The sequence below is a fragment of the Paramormyrops kingsleyae genome, chromosome 21, assembly GCF_048594095.1.
Source record: "Paramormyrops kingsleyae isolate MSU_618 chromosome 21, PKINGS_0.4, whole genome shotgun sequence".
Lineage (NCBI taxonomy): Eukaryota > Metazoa > Chordata > Actinopteri > Osteoglossiformes > Mormyridae > Paramormyrops > Paramormyrops kingsleyae.
Genome location: NC_132817.1, coordinates 15,397,730 through 15,417,413, shown reverse-complemented (window position 1 = coordinate 15,417,413; position 19,684 = coordinate 15,397,730). Strand labels below are relative to the sequence as shown.

At 45.6% G+C, this 19,684-nt stretch overlaps 1 protein-coding gene and 1 non-coding gene across 2 annotated transcripts; one reads left to right on the top strand and one right to left on the bottom strand.

The window, feature by feature from the left end:
• Nucleotides 1-1,343: 1,343 nt before the first annotated feature.
• On the top strand, nt 1,344-1,415 carry trnaq-uug (transfer RNA glutamine (anticodon UUG)). The gene has a single exon. It is a non-coding gene; the product is annotated as a tRNA-Gln (tRNA).
• Nucleotides 1,416-3,419: 2,004 nt separating this feature from the next.
• LOC111836606 (phospholipid phosphatase 2-like) lies at nt 3,420-19,446 on the bottom strand. The gene is made up of 7 exons (XM_023798035.2): nt 19,085-19,446; nt 18,869-18,956; nt 8,962-9,113; nt 8,238-8,500; nt 7,598-7,655; nt 6,505-6,681; nt 3,420-6,397 (listed from the first exon to the last, which is right to left on the bottom strand). The coding sequence occupies exons 2-7, from the start codon at nt 18,927-18,929 to the stop codon at nt 6,248-6,250; spliced, it is 861 nt and encodes a 286-aa protein (XP_023653803.2). The 5' UTR covers nt 18,930-18,956; nt 19,085-19,446; the 3' UTR covers nt 3,420-6,247.
• Nucleotides 19,447-19,684: the final 238 nt, after the last annotated feature.

Genomic DNA, 19,684 nt, shown 5'->3' with positions numbered 1-19,684 from the left:
TTCTTCTTTCCTCTTTTTTTCTAAGACGGGCACCTGATGGCTCAGACCTTTTCTTATCCATTTGTGTTAATGTGGCACTCGAGCATCCCCACATCCCGCATCCCCACATCCCTCATCCCCCAACACTGGCAACCAGGACTCAAAACTGAATAAACTCACCTTGGCGCTGTGCAGACTGGCTTTATATTATTATTATTATTAACGATTTCGCACAAACCAGAAAAGAAACAATATTATTACTGTGAAACTATATATTCACAATGTTTTGGCTCATTTGATAGTGTGAATGATTTGACTAATTGCAGCAGCTCTGAACAAAGTCAGAAGTGATTCCCCTGCTTCCCCAACCTCAGGCTTCCAGTGGGGGGACCTGAGGTTAGCCCAGCCCCCCCCATCTCGTACTTCTGAGTAGTAGCCTGCCTACCTCACAAACTAGAATCAGGGTGCCCACTCCAACAAGGTTAACTGACCCACACAGTGACATGATATCATTGACGTGACGTGAAAATCAGCGATACTAAACCGATCACACATATGTCATCGTTTACATTTGTATGTGCGGCCACCCTGTGGCAAGATACCATCCATGTAAGCCTCACCTAAACCCTCCAGAGATAAATGGATTGTTCAGGGTTAGGGGCCCCATATGATATGGTTCACATGGGGCCCAAAATTTCTAGCAGCACCCTGTGGGGGGGGGGGGGGGGGATACCTGTTTGGAATAAGCGACAGGAACAATTAACTACACACTTTTTGCAGGTCAACAAACCCCAAGTCAGGATCATTTACAAAACGTCACAAAAGACCATGTAGTGGCTGTGCTTATGTTACTATCCCAGTGCTGGCCACCAATCACACACAGCCTCGGGCTCTTGAAAGTGATGATGTCATCACAGTTCACTTACAGATGCTCAGTGCTCTGCAACGCGACCTGAGCAGACATCTGCTGACCGGACCCCACTCCCCCGATCACTGTTTCAACAACAACAACAACAATTGTTGCCTTAAGATCTACAAATAACGTGTCGTGCATACCACACTTGTTTCCCCGAAATTTGTGCCTAGTTCAGCTACGAGGATGCTATATCAAACATACAGTAATTATTGACCTACATAGCGCTTTATTTCACGATGAGCTTCGATCGCCACCTAGCGGTAATTATGGGAAACAAAGTAGAAAGATTTTCAATTTGCATTTATTCGCTTGTCAGCATTGTTCGTAGTTGTTTATGAACATGAATATGACAAGAATCGCAATATCATGCACGCACATGAAAACACCTATAAATTGACAAATGAGTGTAGAGTTTTCTGTGTGAAATCAGACAAGGCGCGTAAGGTTAGGTTCTATGGTGTAATGGTTAGCACTCTGGACTTTGAATCCAGCGATCCGAGTTCAAATCTCGGTAGAACCTTCGCTGTTTTGTGTCGATGTGTAATAATCCTAGTCCAAGTCCTAATTTGGAAATATGAAATAAGAATAGCTGTGCAATGTAAGTAGCGCGTAAAGGCAGGAAGTCCGCACGAATACCATCGGAAACTGAAAATGATGTGATTTCTTACCTGAGTATCTATTCCTTTCATTAAAACCGCAGTATTCATAATTGATACTCGAGAGATTATTGTTTATGGTTGGATGATTTGCGCCACCAAGGGGCAGTGTATCACAGCACTAAAACAAATGGATGAGAACATCGACAACCGTATTAAGTAATAATAACTGAACCGAGTTGAATCGTTTTGGCGCGTCCAAAAATGATGTCATTCACACCCTACGGATTTCTTTTTGGATCCCGCCTTCCTGTAACGTGCTGGAAACAATGAGGGGAAATTTCATTTGTTTTAAAATAAAGGTCGTAATACTGCAGTATCTATGTGGGTCCCTCCCTCATCGGTCGGCCAGGGCCCCACTGGAAAGCAGACCCACATCATCACAGGTCAGCGAGATACCAGAGGCTCTTGTCTCGAGGTTCTTCTAAGGACAGGCTGCGCAGCAGTGACAGTAGGGTGTGAATTACAGTGCACAGGTTTCTCCCACATGCCCAGGGAGTGTACTTCCAGTCAGACAATAAAAAAAGATTCCACCCTGGTGTGGGCGGTTCACGGTTATTTTTAACAAGCACATATTTGCATGATTCAATTTTCAGAAGCATCAATTACAATAGAACACACCTGAAAATGTAGGTTACTGTAACAATTCGGTCTATGGATGGTGTCAAATAAGCCCAACAGTGAGCAGACATCTCAGGTCTTCATAGCTTCGACTTCACTTGTCTTTCGGTTCAGAAGGAAAACAAATATTCTCTTACACCCAGGGAGCCATTCTCCAGCTCCGAGTTTCAAAATGACAAACTACAGACATCTTTGTGGAAAGTTGTCTACAAGTACCTTGGGGTATGACCCACCTCAAAAAAAAATCAGACCCCACTGCCGGATTTGTTGAGTATTACCTTTGTTCAGTGTTGTACTGAACATAACTCCAGAATATAGATGGACGGAGACTATGACCCGACACCTTAGCGGTCTTGGGGTGGTTCTTGAACACGCCCCAGGCGGATGTTTGGGCAGTCGGCTACTGTTGTCGGAGTCTCTAATCTAAGCCGCTGAGCCGCTCTTCAGGGTTGGGACGTCAGAGCATCTCATTTAAAGTCCCACGACACCCAAAACCCTTCTCCAGGGAGAGGTGGCGGTCTTTGAACCTACACCCACCATGTAGCTGAAAACAAACAGAGCGCACGCCTCGCTTAAAATGGATCCTGAGGCCTCTCAGGGGCGTGGTGATGATGCGGATCACTGCTGAGACCTAGAAAGTTTGGTCACCTTGCCAAATGAAGCCGTATGGACTCCAAGCAGTCGGGTCCAGGCACGTGTGCTTCTATGCAGAGTGGAAGCGCACTGCCCAAAGTGAGTAGGTCTAGGTCACTGCTGTGTCCCAGAGAGACAATCTGTGGGACCACGGGCATGCCAAGACAGAAGAGAACTGTGGGTGTCTTCCTGTCATCCAGCTCCTGAAAGTTGTATCTGGATCAGCCATCAGAATGAAAGTGCCCCCCCCCCCCCCCCCCCACTGCAGGAGGAGGAGAGCCGCCTCGCCGCCGAAAGTCAGACAGCTGGAGGACATATGCCTGACCAAGCACCTCCGGCCACCTTACCAGCTTTGCCCACGAGGGATTGGAAAGCCTTTCCCAACACATCGGATGTTTACATAGCTAAAAATACCCCTCTACCCCCCCCCATCCAGACGTTTGAAGTCTGCCACAGCTGCACAGGAGAAGGACCATAATGAGATCAAAGGGTAATTCAGCTAATGGAAGGGACTGGGGGTGATAAGGTTCAAATCAAGAGAGAAGAGTATCGACTGTAATGAACCTACAAGTAAGACTGACACCCATCGAAATCAAAGTCAAACTGAGAGGTGCTGTTTGTCCATATTTCTTTTTATTACCCAATTTACAAAGTAGAAGTGGCTGAATGTTCTGGCATTTTATGTAATTTTATGTTTTAAAACAAGTACAAGCTCCATTTGGGCTATACAGACATGCAGGAACCTACACGTCTGTTAACTTTGATAGTAATCTCTGACCCACAGGTTTTGGTTTGTGACAGGAAGAATGTTCTTGTCCCTGTACATGAACCTGGCCCACAGCCTAACTGGAACTGAGCCAGGAGGAGATCCAGGAAGCCCTGTGTTTTGTCAAGAGGAATGTTCCGGTAACAATCGAAGGCTTTTCCAGCTCGTGTTAAGCACCAACGCGCAGTTAATATGAATGAGGCCGATTCCCATGGTTGAGGTGCTGGATTTATCAGCTCTCTACTGTTACAGAGACACAAAAATACAGGGGCTGAGAAAGTAACCAGAGCACAGAACATACATCACAGACACGGGCTGTTTGTGAATCTTTCTGGCGCTTACTGCCAACAAACCTTCACCCGTCTGACTCCGGGATTCCTAAGAACACAGGAATCTGGATTGATGAGTTTGATAACTGGGCACATGCACGTCAACAGCTCGTTCCAGAACTTGTCTGTCAGCTCAGGACCCCCATTAGCCATTGGCGAGATGTCCGCTTTGATGTCTTCAAGTCCACATTCTCAGCGACAACAGAAGTCTCTCTCTCTCCCTCTCTCTGACAAAAGTCCTTTTTAGTGCATTTTCAGCAGTTTTGGATGAGCGTCACAGCAACTGCGACTGTGAGCAATCCCGACGTCTCAGCGTTCAAAAAATACTGATGCGTTCTTTGGCCACAGTTAGTTTAGAGGAATTCTTGATGGGTCCCATTACAACTCAAATGAGGATCACTGGATGACTGGCATGAAACTGGCAATGAAATACAGAGTGGCAGCGTGGTGTCTCTGTTACATATATTTAACAGGATCTGACATTGACAACTACAAAAAAAATGTATCAATATACAATATGAGTGGGATGAGGATTAGGCTTGTTTATAGCAAAAATAGCCACGTGATACTGAAAATGCATATATACCAAAGGTTCCTTCAATAAGGTAATTAAACCAGCACTATTTTATGATAAAAACTCCTGTGCTATGAAAGCTAACAGGATAAAAGTGAGCTTGTTTATATAGAGCCTTAGTATTGATTTTTAAACCTTTTCTTCGTGTCTGAAATGAACCGATTTTCTAGAATTCATCCTTAGGAATAAGTCAAGAGGAAAAGACAGTACATCAGCGTAGAATGGAATGATTCCTGCATGCACTAATAATGCAGACTGAGCTAGATCTGAACTTGATTACCCATCACAACCCAACTACCAAACATACAGTCCACATAGGGAGTTTTTATGTACATCAGACCTTTGTACAGTGCCAACAATATCCTACGAATTCTGATGGGACATCACTCTCCGCAGACTTTGATGACACACTGTACAGACGAACACTGAGGCCACCGCAGAAACCTGACCTTCGAATTCCAGCATGAACAGCACTGAAGCTTTAGTCCAAGCTGACCCTCTTCACCAGTGACACCTTACTAACACTAACACTATATAAACACTTGAATGAAGGCGCCATCAAACATACGGATGACATCTCAGAGGACTGCGTACGTGCAGAAACACAAGCAAACGTACATACTGCATACATACACTGCTGTTATTCTGGAGTGCATTTGCGCACTGCTTCACAATCTCAAAGTAGCTAATCGTGTAACTATTGCACCACGGCAACGGCAGAATCCCTTTCGATTGTCACATGAGTGGAGAGAACAGGTCAGACTTGGGGGTGGGTATCACAAATATTGATTCTCATACTGCTTGTGATTGGAACCTGTAGCACAGGAGCTGGTTTATCATTGGTTAAAAAAATAAAGAATTTTGCATAGCCAGATAAAAACCAGCCTCTTAAAATACCTGCTACACACTTACAGCTCCAAGCTGTATGTGGAAAGCAAAAAATCAAGTTTTATAAAATATTGTTTTTTAATAAATTGAGATTCAGTAGGAGATATAAGCCTTAGAACCACTCTGGACAATGAAAAATATTTGTAAATAATTTTAAGTTTTAAGTTTTATTTGTCACATACACATGCATTGTACATATGTGGAGTGAAATGCTTTTGTGTATGTGACAAATGCGACTTGAATATAGGAAGCATTACTAAATGAACAGAAGTCAACCTGGACTTTTCTTACTGGGCTGACTAAGCAATAGTAGTGGTCCTGTTTACACCCTGGACATCATATCAGCTGAGATCTACCAATGGAATAAAAACGTACGAAGGAAACAGGCTGTAGATCAGTCCCCTTCAGCCACAAAAGCATTTTTCAATATTAGTAAATACAAAACCATCTAAGTGACTTTGGTCCTTTTTGATACACTATGGTGGTCTTCAAGAGCTCATGTTGGCTTCCCAGCACTGAGACCACATGACTTTACCATCACAGCCAACCTCAACCCACAAACTCACTCGTAACTCACTTTGTGTGACTTTCATCATGCAGCATCCATACTACTCCAGTCAACCGATAAAAAAAACAGAATTATAAAAAGGCACAAATATGTAAATCAGACACGACCTCTTGTGTTATAGACCTGCAGGGATAACGATTTTCAGTCTGAGCAGGCTAGATCAGCCATTGGTTGGAAGGTTTGGGGGGGGCGGGGTCAGCGTCGGAGTCAGTGATTGGTTGAAATGGGGGGCTGTGGGACAGTCTGCAGCACTGTGGTTGGTGTGAAAGCTTTGGGGGAACAGGTTGTCCACGAATGGGAAACGGGCACGCTGGTGCTCACACCACCCGGGGGTAGGTGTAGTGGTTGCCGTGTTCCCCCTCCCCAATCTGCACGCTGGGCTTGCCCTCCAGCGCCTCCCTCTCTGGCACCTCCGTCTGCACACAGCTGGGCACTCGCTGCTTGAAGAAGTCCGACACGTAGCGCACCTATTCCCCGGGGAGACGGAAACGGCGGGATGGGATCGCGTACAAAAAAAGTCACATGGCGTCATATAATATTCACAGAAGAAAACAAAAAGCTGATCATCACTTACATTGATGATGGCAATTAGCGCCCCCTGCAGGAGCCCCACCAGAACGTCACTCCAGTGGTGCTTGTAGTCGGACACACGGGTGTAACCCACGTAGAGGGCAAATCCCACAAGGAAGAACTGGACGGTGGGCCGGAGGAGCCGGGCCCACTTGGTCACCATCCTCGCCTGGACGTACAGCTGCAGAGAAGATGGAGAAAGGGTGCATGGATTAACCCCCACTCAGCCCTAAGCATAGCCATAAGTAACCAAAGTACAAGGGCTGTTTTCATTGCAATTATGGACGTTTAGAAAACTGAGTTTTCCCTTATGTTGATTAGGAAACTGGTCCCCGTAAGCTTAAAAAAAATAATTAAAAACGGGTATTTCTTACGTTGTGGCGACACACACACCCCACAGGTTTGTAATTATATCTTTGTGGGGACTGTCTATTCATTTCTATGGGGAAAACATGACGACCTTAACCCCTACCTCAGCCATAACCTTAACCATAAGTTAACCAAACAAAATATGAGACTTTTTGGCATTTTTAGTTTTTTGATTGCATTCGCAGATTTTTGTGGAGACCTGAAAAATGGTCCCCACAATGTCAAAATAACAGGTTTTTATTACATTTGTGGGGAACTTTGTAAACATAATCACACACACACACACACACACACACACACACACACACTTTGCTATAAATGCAGCTTTTGTATCGTGAACTGAAACATAACAGGATATCTGCGAGCCCTGATACATTCTATCTCAAATTACCACATGTTTTGTTTGGCGTGGCAGAACTGGCTCTTCCAATACATTCTGCTGCCCTGGCTGTTCCCTCAGATACAGGCGCGTGCTCCCCCGCGGGGGGGGGGGGGGCACCCCCACAATGAGGGAATCGGCCCTTTCAATGTTTTCCAGCTTTACATCAGCGGGAAGGTGGGCCGTCGCTGCGGCCCCCCTGTAAACGCAGCGTGAGGTTGTGACTCTCAACAGCCTCAGCCCATGTGCCCGGAACATCAGAGAACCTGATGATAACCCAAGCCCCCCACCTCATCTGTAACACACTCATTACAGAAACACAAACACCAAGGGGGGGGGGGGCACTTACCGCCAAAAACAGCATGCAGTACATCCCGAAGGAGGAGTGTCCGGAGTAGAAGGACAACCTGGACCCCAGGAAGAGCAGCGGTGTGAGCATTAGCATGATCAAACACACGTGCAGATCTGTCATTAGCCCCTTCCCACCCGCCACCCCCCCCCACAATGAATCACACGCTGAACAAAAGACAGAGAGCTTCAGCTTCCACTCCCAGGAGCCTCAGTGCTGCTGCATCTTTCATTAATGGACGCTGCCTGAGGTTGTATCTGATTACGGGCCAGAAGATACTGGACTACAGCTGATTGCTGGAGGTATTTTGGGGGGGGGGGGGGGGGTTGAAACCAAGAACAAAGCCAGAGAAGAGCTCAGCATTGCAGCCTGAGTCTCAGCTGTCTGGTTCTGATTTACAGGACAAAACGGGCAGTTCTGCCAGCATTTTCTTTTTCCAACGACTATTATATAAACAAAACTTAACCAGTGCTAGAGATGAAGCTGGGGAAAACATTTTAATCCCTACCCAGTTCCAGCTGGTTCTTACAGGGCCTCTGAAGAAAATCTACTGCGTAGAACATAAAATCTGATTGACTAGTTGATATACTGACTGGCAGGTTGGTAAACAAAGAGGCGGAAGGTGACTGCAGCTCTGTACCGGGACTCGGTGACATCGCGGGGATCCCCGGTGCAGTTGGAATCCAGGAGGTAACCCTCGCAGACCTCAGGCTTGCACACAGCCAGGAAGTTGGGCCTCGGCCGGCCAATCGTGTACTTGGCCAGGTCAGTGAGAGACTGGCTGACTGCTGCCCCAAACATAAACGTGCCCACCACCTTGTAGAGGGCCGACATGTACTGGTTGAAGTCGGAGTTGGAATGCAGTCTCTTGGTGTAGACCAGATAAGCCTCACCAGATGTAATCTGAAGAAAAAAGGGGAAAAAAAAAACTTTAAACCCATTTTTAGGGTAATTACACGTATTAATGTGAAATATTACAGTGATCAACTTTGCATATATAAAAACAACTGTAGATGGGCGGGGCCACAGGAGACTAGCTGCAAGCTGATTGGTTCCAGAGTGTCCCCTCTCCTGTCACTCTTGGTTGGCCCCTCTGTATGAATTACAGCACCTCTTGTGCCCCCCCCCCCACCTTAAAAAAACTGAATTGCCCCTCCCAAGAATCTAAGTAAACACAGCTGAATTGCTGAATGGTGCTCAAACTGACTCACCATAGCCGATATAAAGTAAATAGTGTAGAACATAGAATCTGATTGACTAATTGATTTTCCTGACTGGCGGGTTGCAAAAAAGGAAGATGATAAGTGGGGTATGTGTGAATGTGTGTTCCATGTGTCTGCAGGGGCGGGGCTACAGCGACTCACAATGATGATAGTGCAGGAGATGGTGACGGTGGCCATGAGGACGTGCGTAATGGTGTCCGGCAGGGAAGGATACTTTATACTCTCGTCATCACAGTGCACTCTCCGCTTGTAGGGACTGGAGACGATGGTCAAAACCAGATAGGGCAGCGAGGCTGTGTGACAAGGTGGAGGCAGGAAAACAGTCTGAGCCAAGCATATAAATGACACAAGCCCTAGCACATTTTTAGGGTAATTACACGCCGCTAAGGTAATTACCGACTCGACACACGCTGCTCTTAATGGAGCAGCGCAAACAGCCCCGCACTATAAACAGCTCCTGAATGGCATGATGAAGTCATGGTCGCGGCACCTTACCATCACGCCGCTTCAGTGTGAAAAGCAAAGACCTCAATATTTTCAGCAGCAGTCCGGAAAGCCAAAGCCGAAAATGAAAACCGTGATCTGAATTATTAAAGAAACACACCATTTAGGCTATCCTTCTAAAGGCACTATGATTCACCACAACGCGGCCACAAATAGTGAAGGAGACGTGACCACGTGCACTCAGTGCCGACTACACGGAAAAAAAGCCCATGATAATCATAGCGTGGGGGCTCCCCGTCTGCAGCGAGTGGCCTTGACTCTCAGTCCTTCGCCGAACACCGTCGCCATGGCGAGGGAATGGAACCACTCCCAGCAGAAAGCTACAGCACTCCCTCAGCTTCTCTTCCGCGAACATCTCCTGATTCTGCTGCGGCCAGTCCTTCTGGCAACAGCGTGTCACCGGGTGACCGCGGAGGTGTGCAGATCAGATAAGCGAGCAGGCCGAGTTTTCCCGCTCGTCGTCGTCTCACCTGCAATCGCGACTCCCATCGAGCGCTCCGCTGCGTTTTATTGACTCTAGCAAACTGTGTAACCGACCATAATTGAAAGGCAGACGTTTCGACAAATTCCCCTTTACCGCCAGGAGGGCACCTCAGAGAGAACGGGCCGATAAAGCAGAATACCACATTTTTATTTAAACGAAACCTTGTACTGTGGTGTCCATGGCAACGGGGGGGGATTGCAGGCTACCGGTGTTCATAAGGTGCCATGTACATCTGATCCTGAAGATTATAGCCACACCTCCCGTGGGTTTAAGGAAGCAAAAAAAAATTGGCTGAGGCTGAAGTACTAAGAAGCATGACGTGTATTAATTTAGCCAAAGCTGGCCGAAAGGCCACTTGGACACAGCCGAATATTTCACTTATGCAACAGAGGTTGCTTTGCTCAAGTGTACCACAGCAGCGATTTCTTCCTAGGATTCAAACCAATAACCTTCAGGCGAGCACGTGAGTATGGCTGCAGTAAAGTGGTGCTGCTTCTGCTGCAAAAACAACAACACCAAATGAATGAGGACAAATCCTAATAATTATAAGGAGGATTAACAATGATTCTGGAACACCAGTATAATCCAGACGCATAAACAAAATGAGCTCCACCCTTGCATCTGACAGCTATGTCAGAGCCTCTGACATCCCAGGAAACAGCCATCTCCTCTTATAAGAGGATGAACGCTATGTGGTAGATATACTGTTATCTACAGGCTATGCTCTCCCTCTGCGCTCTCTGTGACATTCTCTGTGCTGTCTGTGACATTCTCTGTGCTGTCTGTGGCATTCTCTGTGCCGTCTCTTCCCCTATAAGGCCGTAGCCTAGCATGCTAGCATCACTTCCAATTCGGGTCTAGTCTGGCAATGAACCCCGTTGTTTCTTGCTCTGCTGTTAAACTCTGGCACCGGCTGACTGATGTGGCACCAGGCAGCCTTGTGTACCAAAGAAAACCTGCCCAAACGTATTACCTCATATCTGGGACAACCCGCTCTCCTATAAAACTTTGATTTAATATGGCAATGTCCAGCCAGTGTACTGGGCATACTGGGCATACTGACAAAGGCAAAGTCCTGAGTATGAATTTCACACTCATGCTCATTTAGAACCTTGTAGATTGGGGTGTGTGGGGTCATATGATCTTTAACACCATTGTTCGCATTAAGTGTATGGGAGTATATGATATTCCTCACCATTGCCGAGAGCTGTAAATACAGACTCAGTGTGTGGTATGGTCTGGTCACTGGCAGTGGGTGTCTGACTGGAAGAACCACGGTGCCAAACGGCAAAAGGAGCACAGCCAGTGTAACGAATCTGGAGAAGACAAAATCTCAGCCTTTGGGCTTGTGACCATTTCAGGCCACGGGGGTGAAGGAATGGAATGGTGAGAAGAGCCATAAATGGAAGACCAAGAAGAACCCCGCTTTGAGTTCAAAGGTCACACCTGGCTTAACCAAAATAAAACTTTAAAAAAAAAAACCATAAAATTGCTTCTTAGTCCGTCCAGGGTTTTCCCCAGTCCTCCTGCGACCCCGACCAGGATAAGGGACTGGAAAACGGATGGGTTTTTCTTCTCGATTCACAAACTCCTACCCCACATGTAAGCAGGTCGATTTTAATTTTTTTTGACCGTAGAGAGAGAAAACATTTTGATAGGCCAGGCGTGAGTTTGTTTGGGCAGAGAAGGGGTGTTTCCCGGGCGTAACAATGGGGTGGGCAGTCTTCCACGGCGCTCGGCTTACACTGCGAATCCCACAGGCACAGCGAGCACAGAAACGCAGAGGCGCAGAAACAACTGCAAAGAATCCCATTACTGGGTGACAATGGAGGGAAAAAAAGACCCATCAGTTTAAAGAGGATTTTCCATTTCCCTCAAATCATTCCAAACAAGCCCCGACTTGACGCTGAATTGTGTGATTCAATGATCTTTAGGCGGTTACAGGTAGCCTGGTGACATTTAAGGTCTCAAACGGTTCAGGAATAGTTTCTGGTTCCCAGGAGATCACAAGTTCTTTTCCTTAAGCTTTGGAAAAAAAGATGGAATCTATTAATGAAGTTACATTGTATGAAACCTGTTTTGCTTTTTCGAATCTGAGAACAATGACAGTAAAAAAAAAAATGATTAGTGTCCCAAAAAACCTGCGAGGAGAAGAATGCCCAGTCAAGCCCTGTCCCTATACGTCATTGCTCTTCATCCATTCACCCAGTTGGAAACCTCGTTACCAGCCTGTTGATCATTAACATGGCTTCAGGTCGTGGGGGATGGGGGGGGGGGGGTGATGCACGCATGTCACGGCCCAGAAGGCTTTGCTCCCTCAGGCTGCAGGCTACTGTAGGCCCAGGTCCTGTACACTGCCATCTGGAAACATCATACACCAGCAATTCTCAAACCAAATTTGGGTCGCGGCAATTTCTGAAAGTGTCGCGAGGCAGAGCTGGAAATGCAAGCATTTTAAAACCAGCGAGCTCCTATGCTGATCCACAATCAGATTTCTCAGCCCTGTCGTAAAATTTAACCTATATAAACCAGTTTTGGGTCTGCAAATGCTTAGAGTAAAACTAGTGAACACCCAACCAATCCAAATAGCCAAACCACAGGTGTGTAATTTAAAATTCACTGGCACATCCAATCAGATTTGTGCAATAGGCATTGATTGCCGCAAATTGCGGAGTGCACTGCATGCTTGGTCATAGCATTAATTTAAACCTATACTTGACATGGAGCTGCCATGATAAACATTGGATCCTGATGCAAAAAAGGTTGTGAACCATTGGCACAAACAGGCCATTCTGTTACGAACACATCTGTTCCATTGATAAACCGACTATGACGGAAAATAACGGAGACCAGAGATCATGAGGACATTTATACTGCGATTGTGCAACCTCAACTAGCTAACAAATGTGAGACAAGCACGACAGAACATACTGAAGAAAAACACACGGCTAGGATTCCCTAAACATACCAGTGCCAAGCCCTGAAGTCAATCGGCACAGAGAGTCGGACAAACAAGCGTATTTAGAATGAAATCTTAAGTCAGCTCAGCCCTCCACAGACATTCCATTGTTGGAAAAAAAGACGAAGAAAACAGGATAAAACGTACCCAATCCACACCCACCTAAGCCTGAACAAGGGACTCCGCCATGTTAGTCAGATACCGTGTGACAGCTGTCAGGCTAGGACACCCGTCTGAGCGATGACACAGGGCACTCCGCCCTTTCTGAATAGCACACGCATCCCAGCATCATCATGAATCAGTTGAGTCCGCCTGAAAACCACTGCGTTATTGGCACAAAAAATGGGAGCAGAAAGGAGGTGCCGGAGAAAACAATGCATGGTAAATGTGGGTAAACCTCACCCCATCCTGCTTCATGTACAGGAGTGAATCTGCAGGAAAGGACCTGAGGTCGGTACCTTTGTTGACTGAGGTTCAGGTCCAGAAAGTACAAATCCAGACCAAGATTTTGTTTCAACCAACTGAGTATTCTGTGATCATGATTCTTTGTACTCAACTGGTTGATTGAAACATCTTGGTCTGGATTTTTTCTTTCTGGACCTGACTCATCCACTGTTTGTTTGATGATAGGACATTATGGACAGGACAACGCAGAGCGCAAGTCAGCTTCTACAGCAGGGCTACTCACGGTCCTCAAGGGCCGAGCCCTGCCGATTTTCCAGCCTTCCTTCACCTGTGAGTCAGGTATGAAGCCTCTGGCCAATCAGAATCAGTAATTATTACACTAACCACCTGGGAGAACTGAAAATAAGGCCTGGATTTGGAATAGAGGGCCTGAATTGAATAGCCCTGTTCTACAGCATCACCAAAGTGTCATTTACTAATCATCTCATATGATCTGAGGTTACCCAGAGTTCTGCTCCTCTGCCCAGCAGAAGCCTGCAGATCCCTCCAGATGAAGATTGACACATTTCCACGCTTTCTGACTGCTGCTTCCTTATTGGCGCATGGCGTCATCAGGAAAAGCAGGAACCCCAGCAATTAAATTCATTAATCAAACTCCAGGCGGGACGGCGATTAGTCAGCAGGGTTTCTGCTACTGCTGAACCAGGTCTAAGATCAAGGCATGATGATCTAGCTCCTTTCCGGTCTTGCTAGCTGCTTAAAAAGTAACTTTATATTAGACCTCAGAAGCAAATATGAAATGATCTATAGGCAGTGACACTGCGTGAATAAGAATAGTAATAATAAGGAACAGTGCTGTAGACATGTGCTGTAGGTCGGTGGCCTTGTGGCACACACCTGTGCCTTTCTTCCCTTGCTGAGTCACTTGACAAGGGAAAAATAAAATAGCTGGTAATAAGTGAGCCGATTTAACGCTTTGATTTCGGCGCTAAAGGCAATACGAGAAGGTAACAATAAGATTATTTTGTTATTTTACTCCAATTATTTCCATACTTTGTTTTCTGTCCAGACACCTTGCCGCACACCTGGATTCTGGATTTTGCTATTACTAAGCAGCCGGCTGGCTGCCTCGTTCGGTAGTGCGAGCTGATGTTTCGTTGTGTGGTTAATGAGCTGTCAGATTCTGACACTGTAAGAGTGTTATGTCTCAATGGCACTCTGGGACCATAAAATCCATCATGGCGGGTAACTATCGGTTGTCCCCGTGGCATAACGGTGACCCCTATCGCCGAGCACATTAGCCGCGCACTCTAGGTAAGGTTAAACCTTCGTAGACCTCCTCCTCATCACTCTCCAGGCCTTCACAAGAACCTGTGCAGCTGTTAGCATCAGGCTGAGTATTGTGGAAGGTATGTGCTCACTGCATGGACAGAATACTGCTGGATCTGAGCTGCAAACACTGGATCTGGCAGTTGAATGCACACTGGCACTCCCTCCTGCTCGCTCTCCCTCTATGATTCTCGCTCTTCAGCCAGATGTTCGGCTGCTCTGACTCACGCATTCTGGGTGAACTCCTCGATCAGACAAAGAGAAAGCCATGACAGAGCACGCGCATCACATTGAAAGGTTCCCGGACCCATCGATGATCGGAAATAGCTGATTGTGACTCCCACAATGCACTGCTTCTCAAATCCAACTGGGGTGACGGCAAAGACGCACAGAAGTTCACTCCTACTCACTGCCTCCACACTGATAGAACTAGTGAGAAAATGTCTGATAAAAAAAAAACATCTGAATGATATCAACTGTAAAAGCTATAAAGAGCCAGCAAACAAATAGCAGATTAAAAAAAAACAGAAGGAAAGAAAACTAATAAATCATTTAGACTCTTGAAAGGAGTTCGTGACAGGCCAAGAGAGAGCACATTAACTCCGGGACAATGTAACTGAGGACTTTTCCACTTGATAAGTACCCAGGGGAAAAGAAGATCATTTTTACTGGATCCAGTGGGGATATTGCCAGAATTCATAGCGTCACAAGCTTCATTCTTTGTCCAATTAGAAACGTATGCATTGTTTAGACCATCACAGTCTTTGGCCAATCATTAAGCTTAGTTATTGTGGGCTTTGTGGACACCTTTGTTCATCATTATACTGTCCGCCCCACATACGTTTCCATGCCTGGTGTTCAGTTCCTGTTCCTGTGGATTCTGGATTCGTATTATAAAAAAATGGTCTGTGAATGACCGGAATGTTTGAGAAGTCAGAATGGATATTTTTCCCAAACCAGTATTAAAAAGTTCTGCCTCCCAAGAGACACCCAACCGAAGAAAAATCTGCCTGGGAAGTTGCAAAAAGATCCAAAAAAAAATACAAACTCTAACCATGACTCAAGCTGTCCCACAGTGCATCGTGGGCACAGACTGACCAAACATTCCACGGGGCTCCGTTACAGGAAGGCCAAGGTGTCTGCATTACCGTCACTCAACGTGCCTCGTCAATGGAGAAGATCCACATCCTTCCCAGATAACCAGCACTTCCTGTACATACGTATACCATCTCCCCAGTTCTTTGTGTGACATTATAAAAGACATTAACATCCGGTACTAATATAAATTACAAATGAACCCATTGTGGATCAGGCATCCTGCCACCTACTGGACTCGGAATTTATCTAAAAAGAAAATCACCTTATGCTTTAGCAGTCGGCTGAAAGCTCAGCTGGTAGGTCTCTCATGTTAGGATGCTAAATCCCTTCAAAGTCTGACCCTCCTTAAACGGGCTGTAATCTGTTGTCTGTCGCAGGAAAAGCAGTGTGTTTTAGCCTGTGTGAGACAGTTTTGGCGAGCTGCCTTGTCTCAGAATCTCCCAACCTGCCCTCTATATAGCTTAACCAGTGTGCACATCACTGTCAGCTGACCGACATTTATTGTCATAACAAATGTTATTCAGCTGGTTGGAGAACATCAAACTGGCAAAATCATGCATATGAAGTTACCAATCTGCTACCAATCCGTGCATCTCCCCGTTTTCCACAGCTGGCCGTCAGAAGCAGAGGGTTTCAGGGAAACTTGGAGCCTATCCCAGGAAGCTGAGGGCATGAACGGGAGCACCCTGATCCGGCGAAATCGCAAGGCTATGAGAGAAAACAAGAGTTCCGGGAAGGACACCCATGTGGACACAGGGGGGAGTGTTCAAGGGCGCCGTGGTGGGGGGGTTAAGGGTGAAACCAAAGGCCCCGCGGGTGACAAAAAATCTGGAACATAAGTGGATTGGTCCGGGTTGGGGGCCTGGTATGACATGCTTTCATGGAGGTCAAAATCTCTAGCAGCACCCCTGGGAATATTCACAGCTGAACTATTCTGATGAAGTACCTCACTTAAATGGTACAACAGCAGGAACCTTCTGGCATCCTGCATTAGGAACCTTACATTAGTTACTCGACTCCAAGATTATGCCAATGATGTGTCATAAGCAAGAAATAACAATACAGTTACCAAGACTTACCAGAAGCACTGGATCACCCCCTCCCACCCCCAGCCCCCAATGGAGGCCATTTCCACAGCCGATTGTTTCGGGCGTCTTTCAGATGAAACTGCCTTTCCTCTCTGATTCTTTGCTGTGTGTCTTTTTTTCCCCCAACATTGTGTTAGAAACAATAACAGAATTTTCACCAAATGAGCACACAGCCTTCCTTTTGTGCCGTTATCCTTGAATGTTAAGCGGCTACATTCACGTGCGAGTTTCATTACCTCATAATTATTTATACAGCAGATGCTCTTACAAATGAGCAGTGAACAGAGTGGGGCTCAGCAGACTAAGTCTCTAGTCTCATCAGAAGGTTGTTGGTTTGAACCCCGACCTCGGCAGAATAGTTACAAGTCCCTAGGCCTATAACCCCCTCCTCCATACGCTGGCTGACCCCGTACTGTGACCCCCAATCTTGCACCCACTTGTATACACGTCTCACGGAGCGCAAGATAAGACAGGCAGAAAGAGATTTTTTTTTCCCCTTGGGGATTAATAAAGTATCACTCTTCTATTCTCGCAGTTAGTTACTCCAGTGATGGGAGCTGAACATCTCAGCTGGCGGCCGACATCGTGTCTGATTTTCATAGGAAAGAAATTGCATCAAACAATGGACCCCCCACCTTGCATTTCTGCGATGGAATTTTTCCTTCATTATATTGCTTTTACCACATTAACAACTACACCAGCTCATCACACCAGGCAGCTAATCCAGTGCACAGTGCTTAGTCTCTGGATTTAATGAATTCCCTCCATTGTCCCACAAGCAAAACAATAAAATCTGATATACTTTTTAACCACATCAATTCTTTATGAAATGAAGTGACCTAACCCATCACAATCCTCTTATAAATTAATCTCGGCTTGTTCACAGGATAGGTTTCATAGATCGCACATGAAGTAACAATATATGGTCGTCACGCGGGATCATGCAAGATAAACATAGCCTAAGCGAGGCGAAGCACCTGGGCATGCAGAGCCCTCAAGAGTGTGTGAGACAGGCAGCAAAGCCGACGGATTCAACGCACTGGAGCACTGGATTAGCGTAGCTTTAGGGACTCATCTGCGCTGGGCAGTAATGGGAGCAGCTGCAGCTTTTTCCAGTCTCTCAACTTATCAAACGACCCAAAACTCCCAGAAACCAAACAGGAGAGGACACGGCGTCAGAGTTCTGAAAACAAGGAGACTTAAAGGGTAGGTTTCTGAACTTTTTTCACACGTCTGGGTCAAAAGAAGCAGAACCAACATACCAGAAATTACCCAGACATCGCTCGCTGATACTGAATTGATGTGTGCAAGACCAGAGGCTTTGCGATCAGAACAGCATTTTAGAAAGATTAAGTCAGCTGCTACTGTATTTGGCTAAAAACTGGAACAATTCTGTCCTGACAGCTGTATACCCACTACAAAACTGATATTTACTGTTCCATTCACTAATACACAACCACATTTATTATAGTCAACACAGCTGAACTATAACTCAAAAAGAATGAAGAACAGATTTTTTTAACTTTTAAAAACTGACATTAATAACCATGAGATGAGGGTAACCAGAGACTTAAAAAAAAGAAAGATTAAATATTGGCTTTGATAGTAAATCGTGGCAGCATTTTTTTTTAAGTCTTCCTATCTAGGGCCAGAAGGACAGCCAATAGAAGCCAAGTCTACCCCTCTCTCTGACACACAAAACACACACAAAGAACACACACACACACAAGACTATGTACTTAGTCCAAAAAATTCTGGCAAAACAGAAACCGTTTATTCTCAAAGTTTGACATGCCCAGGATTGTGATTAATGACAATAAATTAACCTGTATTACTCGGATATTTTACATTGATGTAAAAGTATAATTATTCAGTGTATATCATTAAATTATGTCAAAATATGGATTTGGGATGAAAACACTGACAGCTTAGAGTATTTTGCGCGTCAGATTTAAAACACAGCAGTGTTATGGACACGTTTCACGATCGAGTTTGCATTGAGCAACCAGTTTCTTTTCAAGTATCGATAAGAACTTGGACAAGTTATTTAAAAGGACCGATAAACGGAGTTTTGGGGTATAATTTGCAACCTACTCCAGAGGAAGCGGGGGCAAGGAAAGCGTTAAGATTTAGCTAAAAGAAAAACTTCGGCAAAACGGGAATTAAGTTTATTTTACGTACCCACAATCACGCAGAGCACATCCACTAACACGAAGAGCTTCTTCTTTCGTTGCTCCGTCATGGTTTCCCCTTCTGATCCTTGGGACCCCTTTAAAATGTGCTTCATTATAATATGTATGACAAACCCGCAATCAAAACCAATGCATGTGCATTGTAGTGAAACCGTATTATGTAGCGCAACCTGAATTGCGGGTTCTTCCGGCTCCTGCCCCTTACCTGTCTCGGAGCTGTAGGTGCGCTTCACGGAACTTCTCGACTTCAGCCACTTGAACGCCCGGCTCGGTCGGTGGGTGGCAATATGCTGCTGCTGCTCTCAAAGCTCTGTGAGCATTATGTCTTTCCGTCTCTCTAATTAGACGAAAAAGCCAATGGTTGCTTTCAGGCGAACCGCCTGCTGATCCTTTGTGGGAGACCAGCTACCTCTGCGCAACGATCCCTCTCGCTCTCCATATCTTCCCGCCCCAAGGTTTTGACGTCAGATTATTGTGATGAGAAATAAACATCTGCGGAGGTTTTACTATTTACATTAAACGTGTAGCCTGATTCAAGTTCAGTTACACATGCAATGATACCCAGGGATAAATTTTTTTCAATATTTTGGAGTCTCACACAGAACTGTCCTACCTTTAAAAGACAATCAGTTATAACCGCATCAATGAGGTCCTTGTCACATTGGCTGAGGAGTTGACATTTTTCTGTTTTAAGCGAAGTGAAATCGGTATAGTTGTTTATGGATTCTGGATCCATGCATCTATTGTTTTTGTAATATTGTCGATATTTATGCGCCGTCTGGATTTATTGAAAGGATATTTACTA

Excerpts from the sequence above, each read along its gene's own strand:
- LOC111836606 (XM_023798035.2), bottom strand. The coding sequence starts at position 18,929 with ATGACGGAGCAACGAAAGAAGAAGCTCTTCGTGTTAGTGGATGTGCTC. Across the intron at positions 7,656-8,237 it reads CGCGATGTCACCGAGTCCCG|GTTGTCCTTCTACTCCGGAC; the intron begins GTACAGAGCTGC and ends CCTGGGGTCCAG. Across the intron at positions 6,682-7,597 it reads ACTGCATGCTGTTTTTGGCG|CTGTACGTCCAGGCGAGGAT; the intron begins GTAAGTGCCCCC and ends TCTTCTCTGCAG.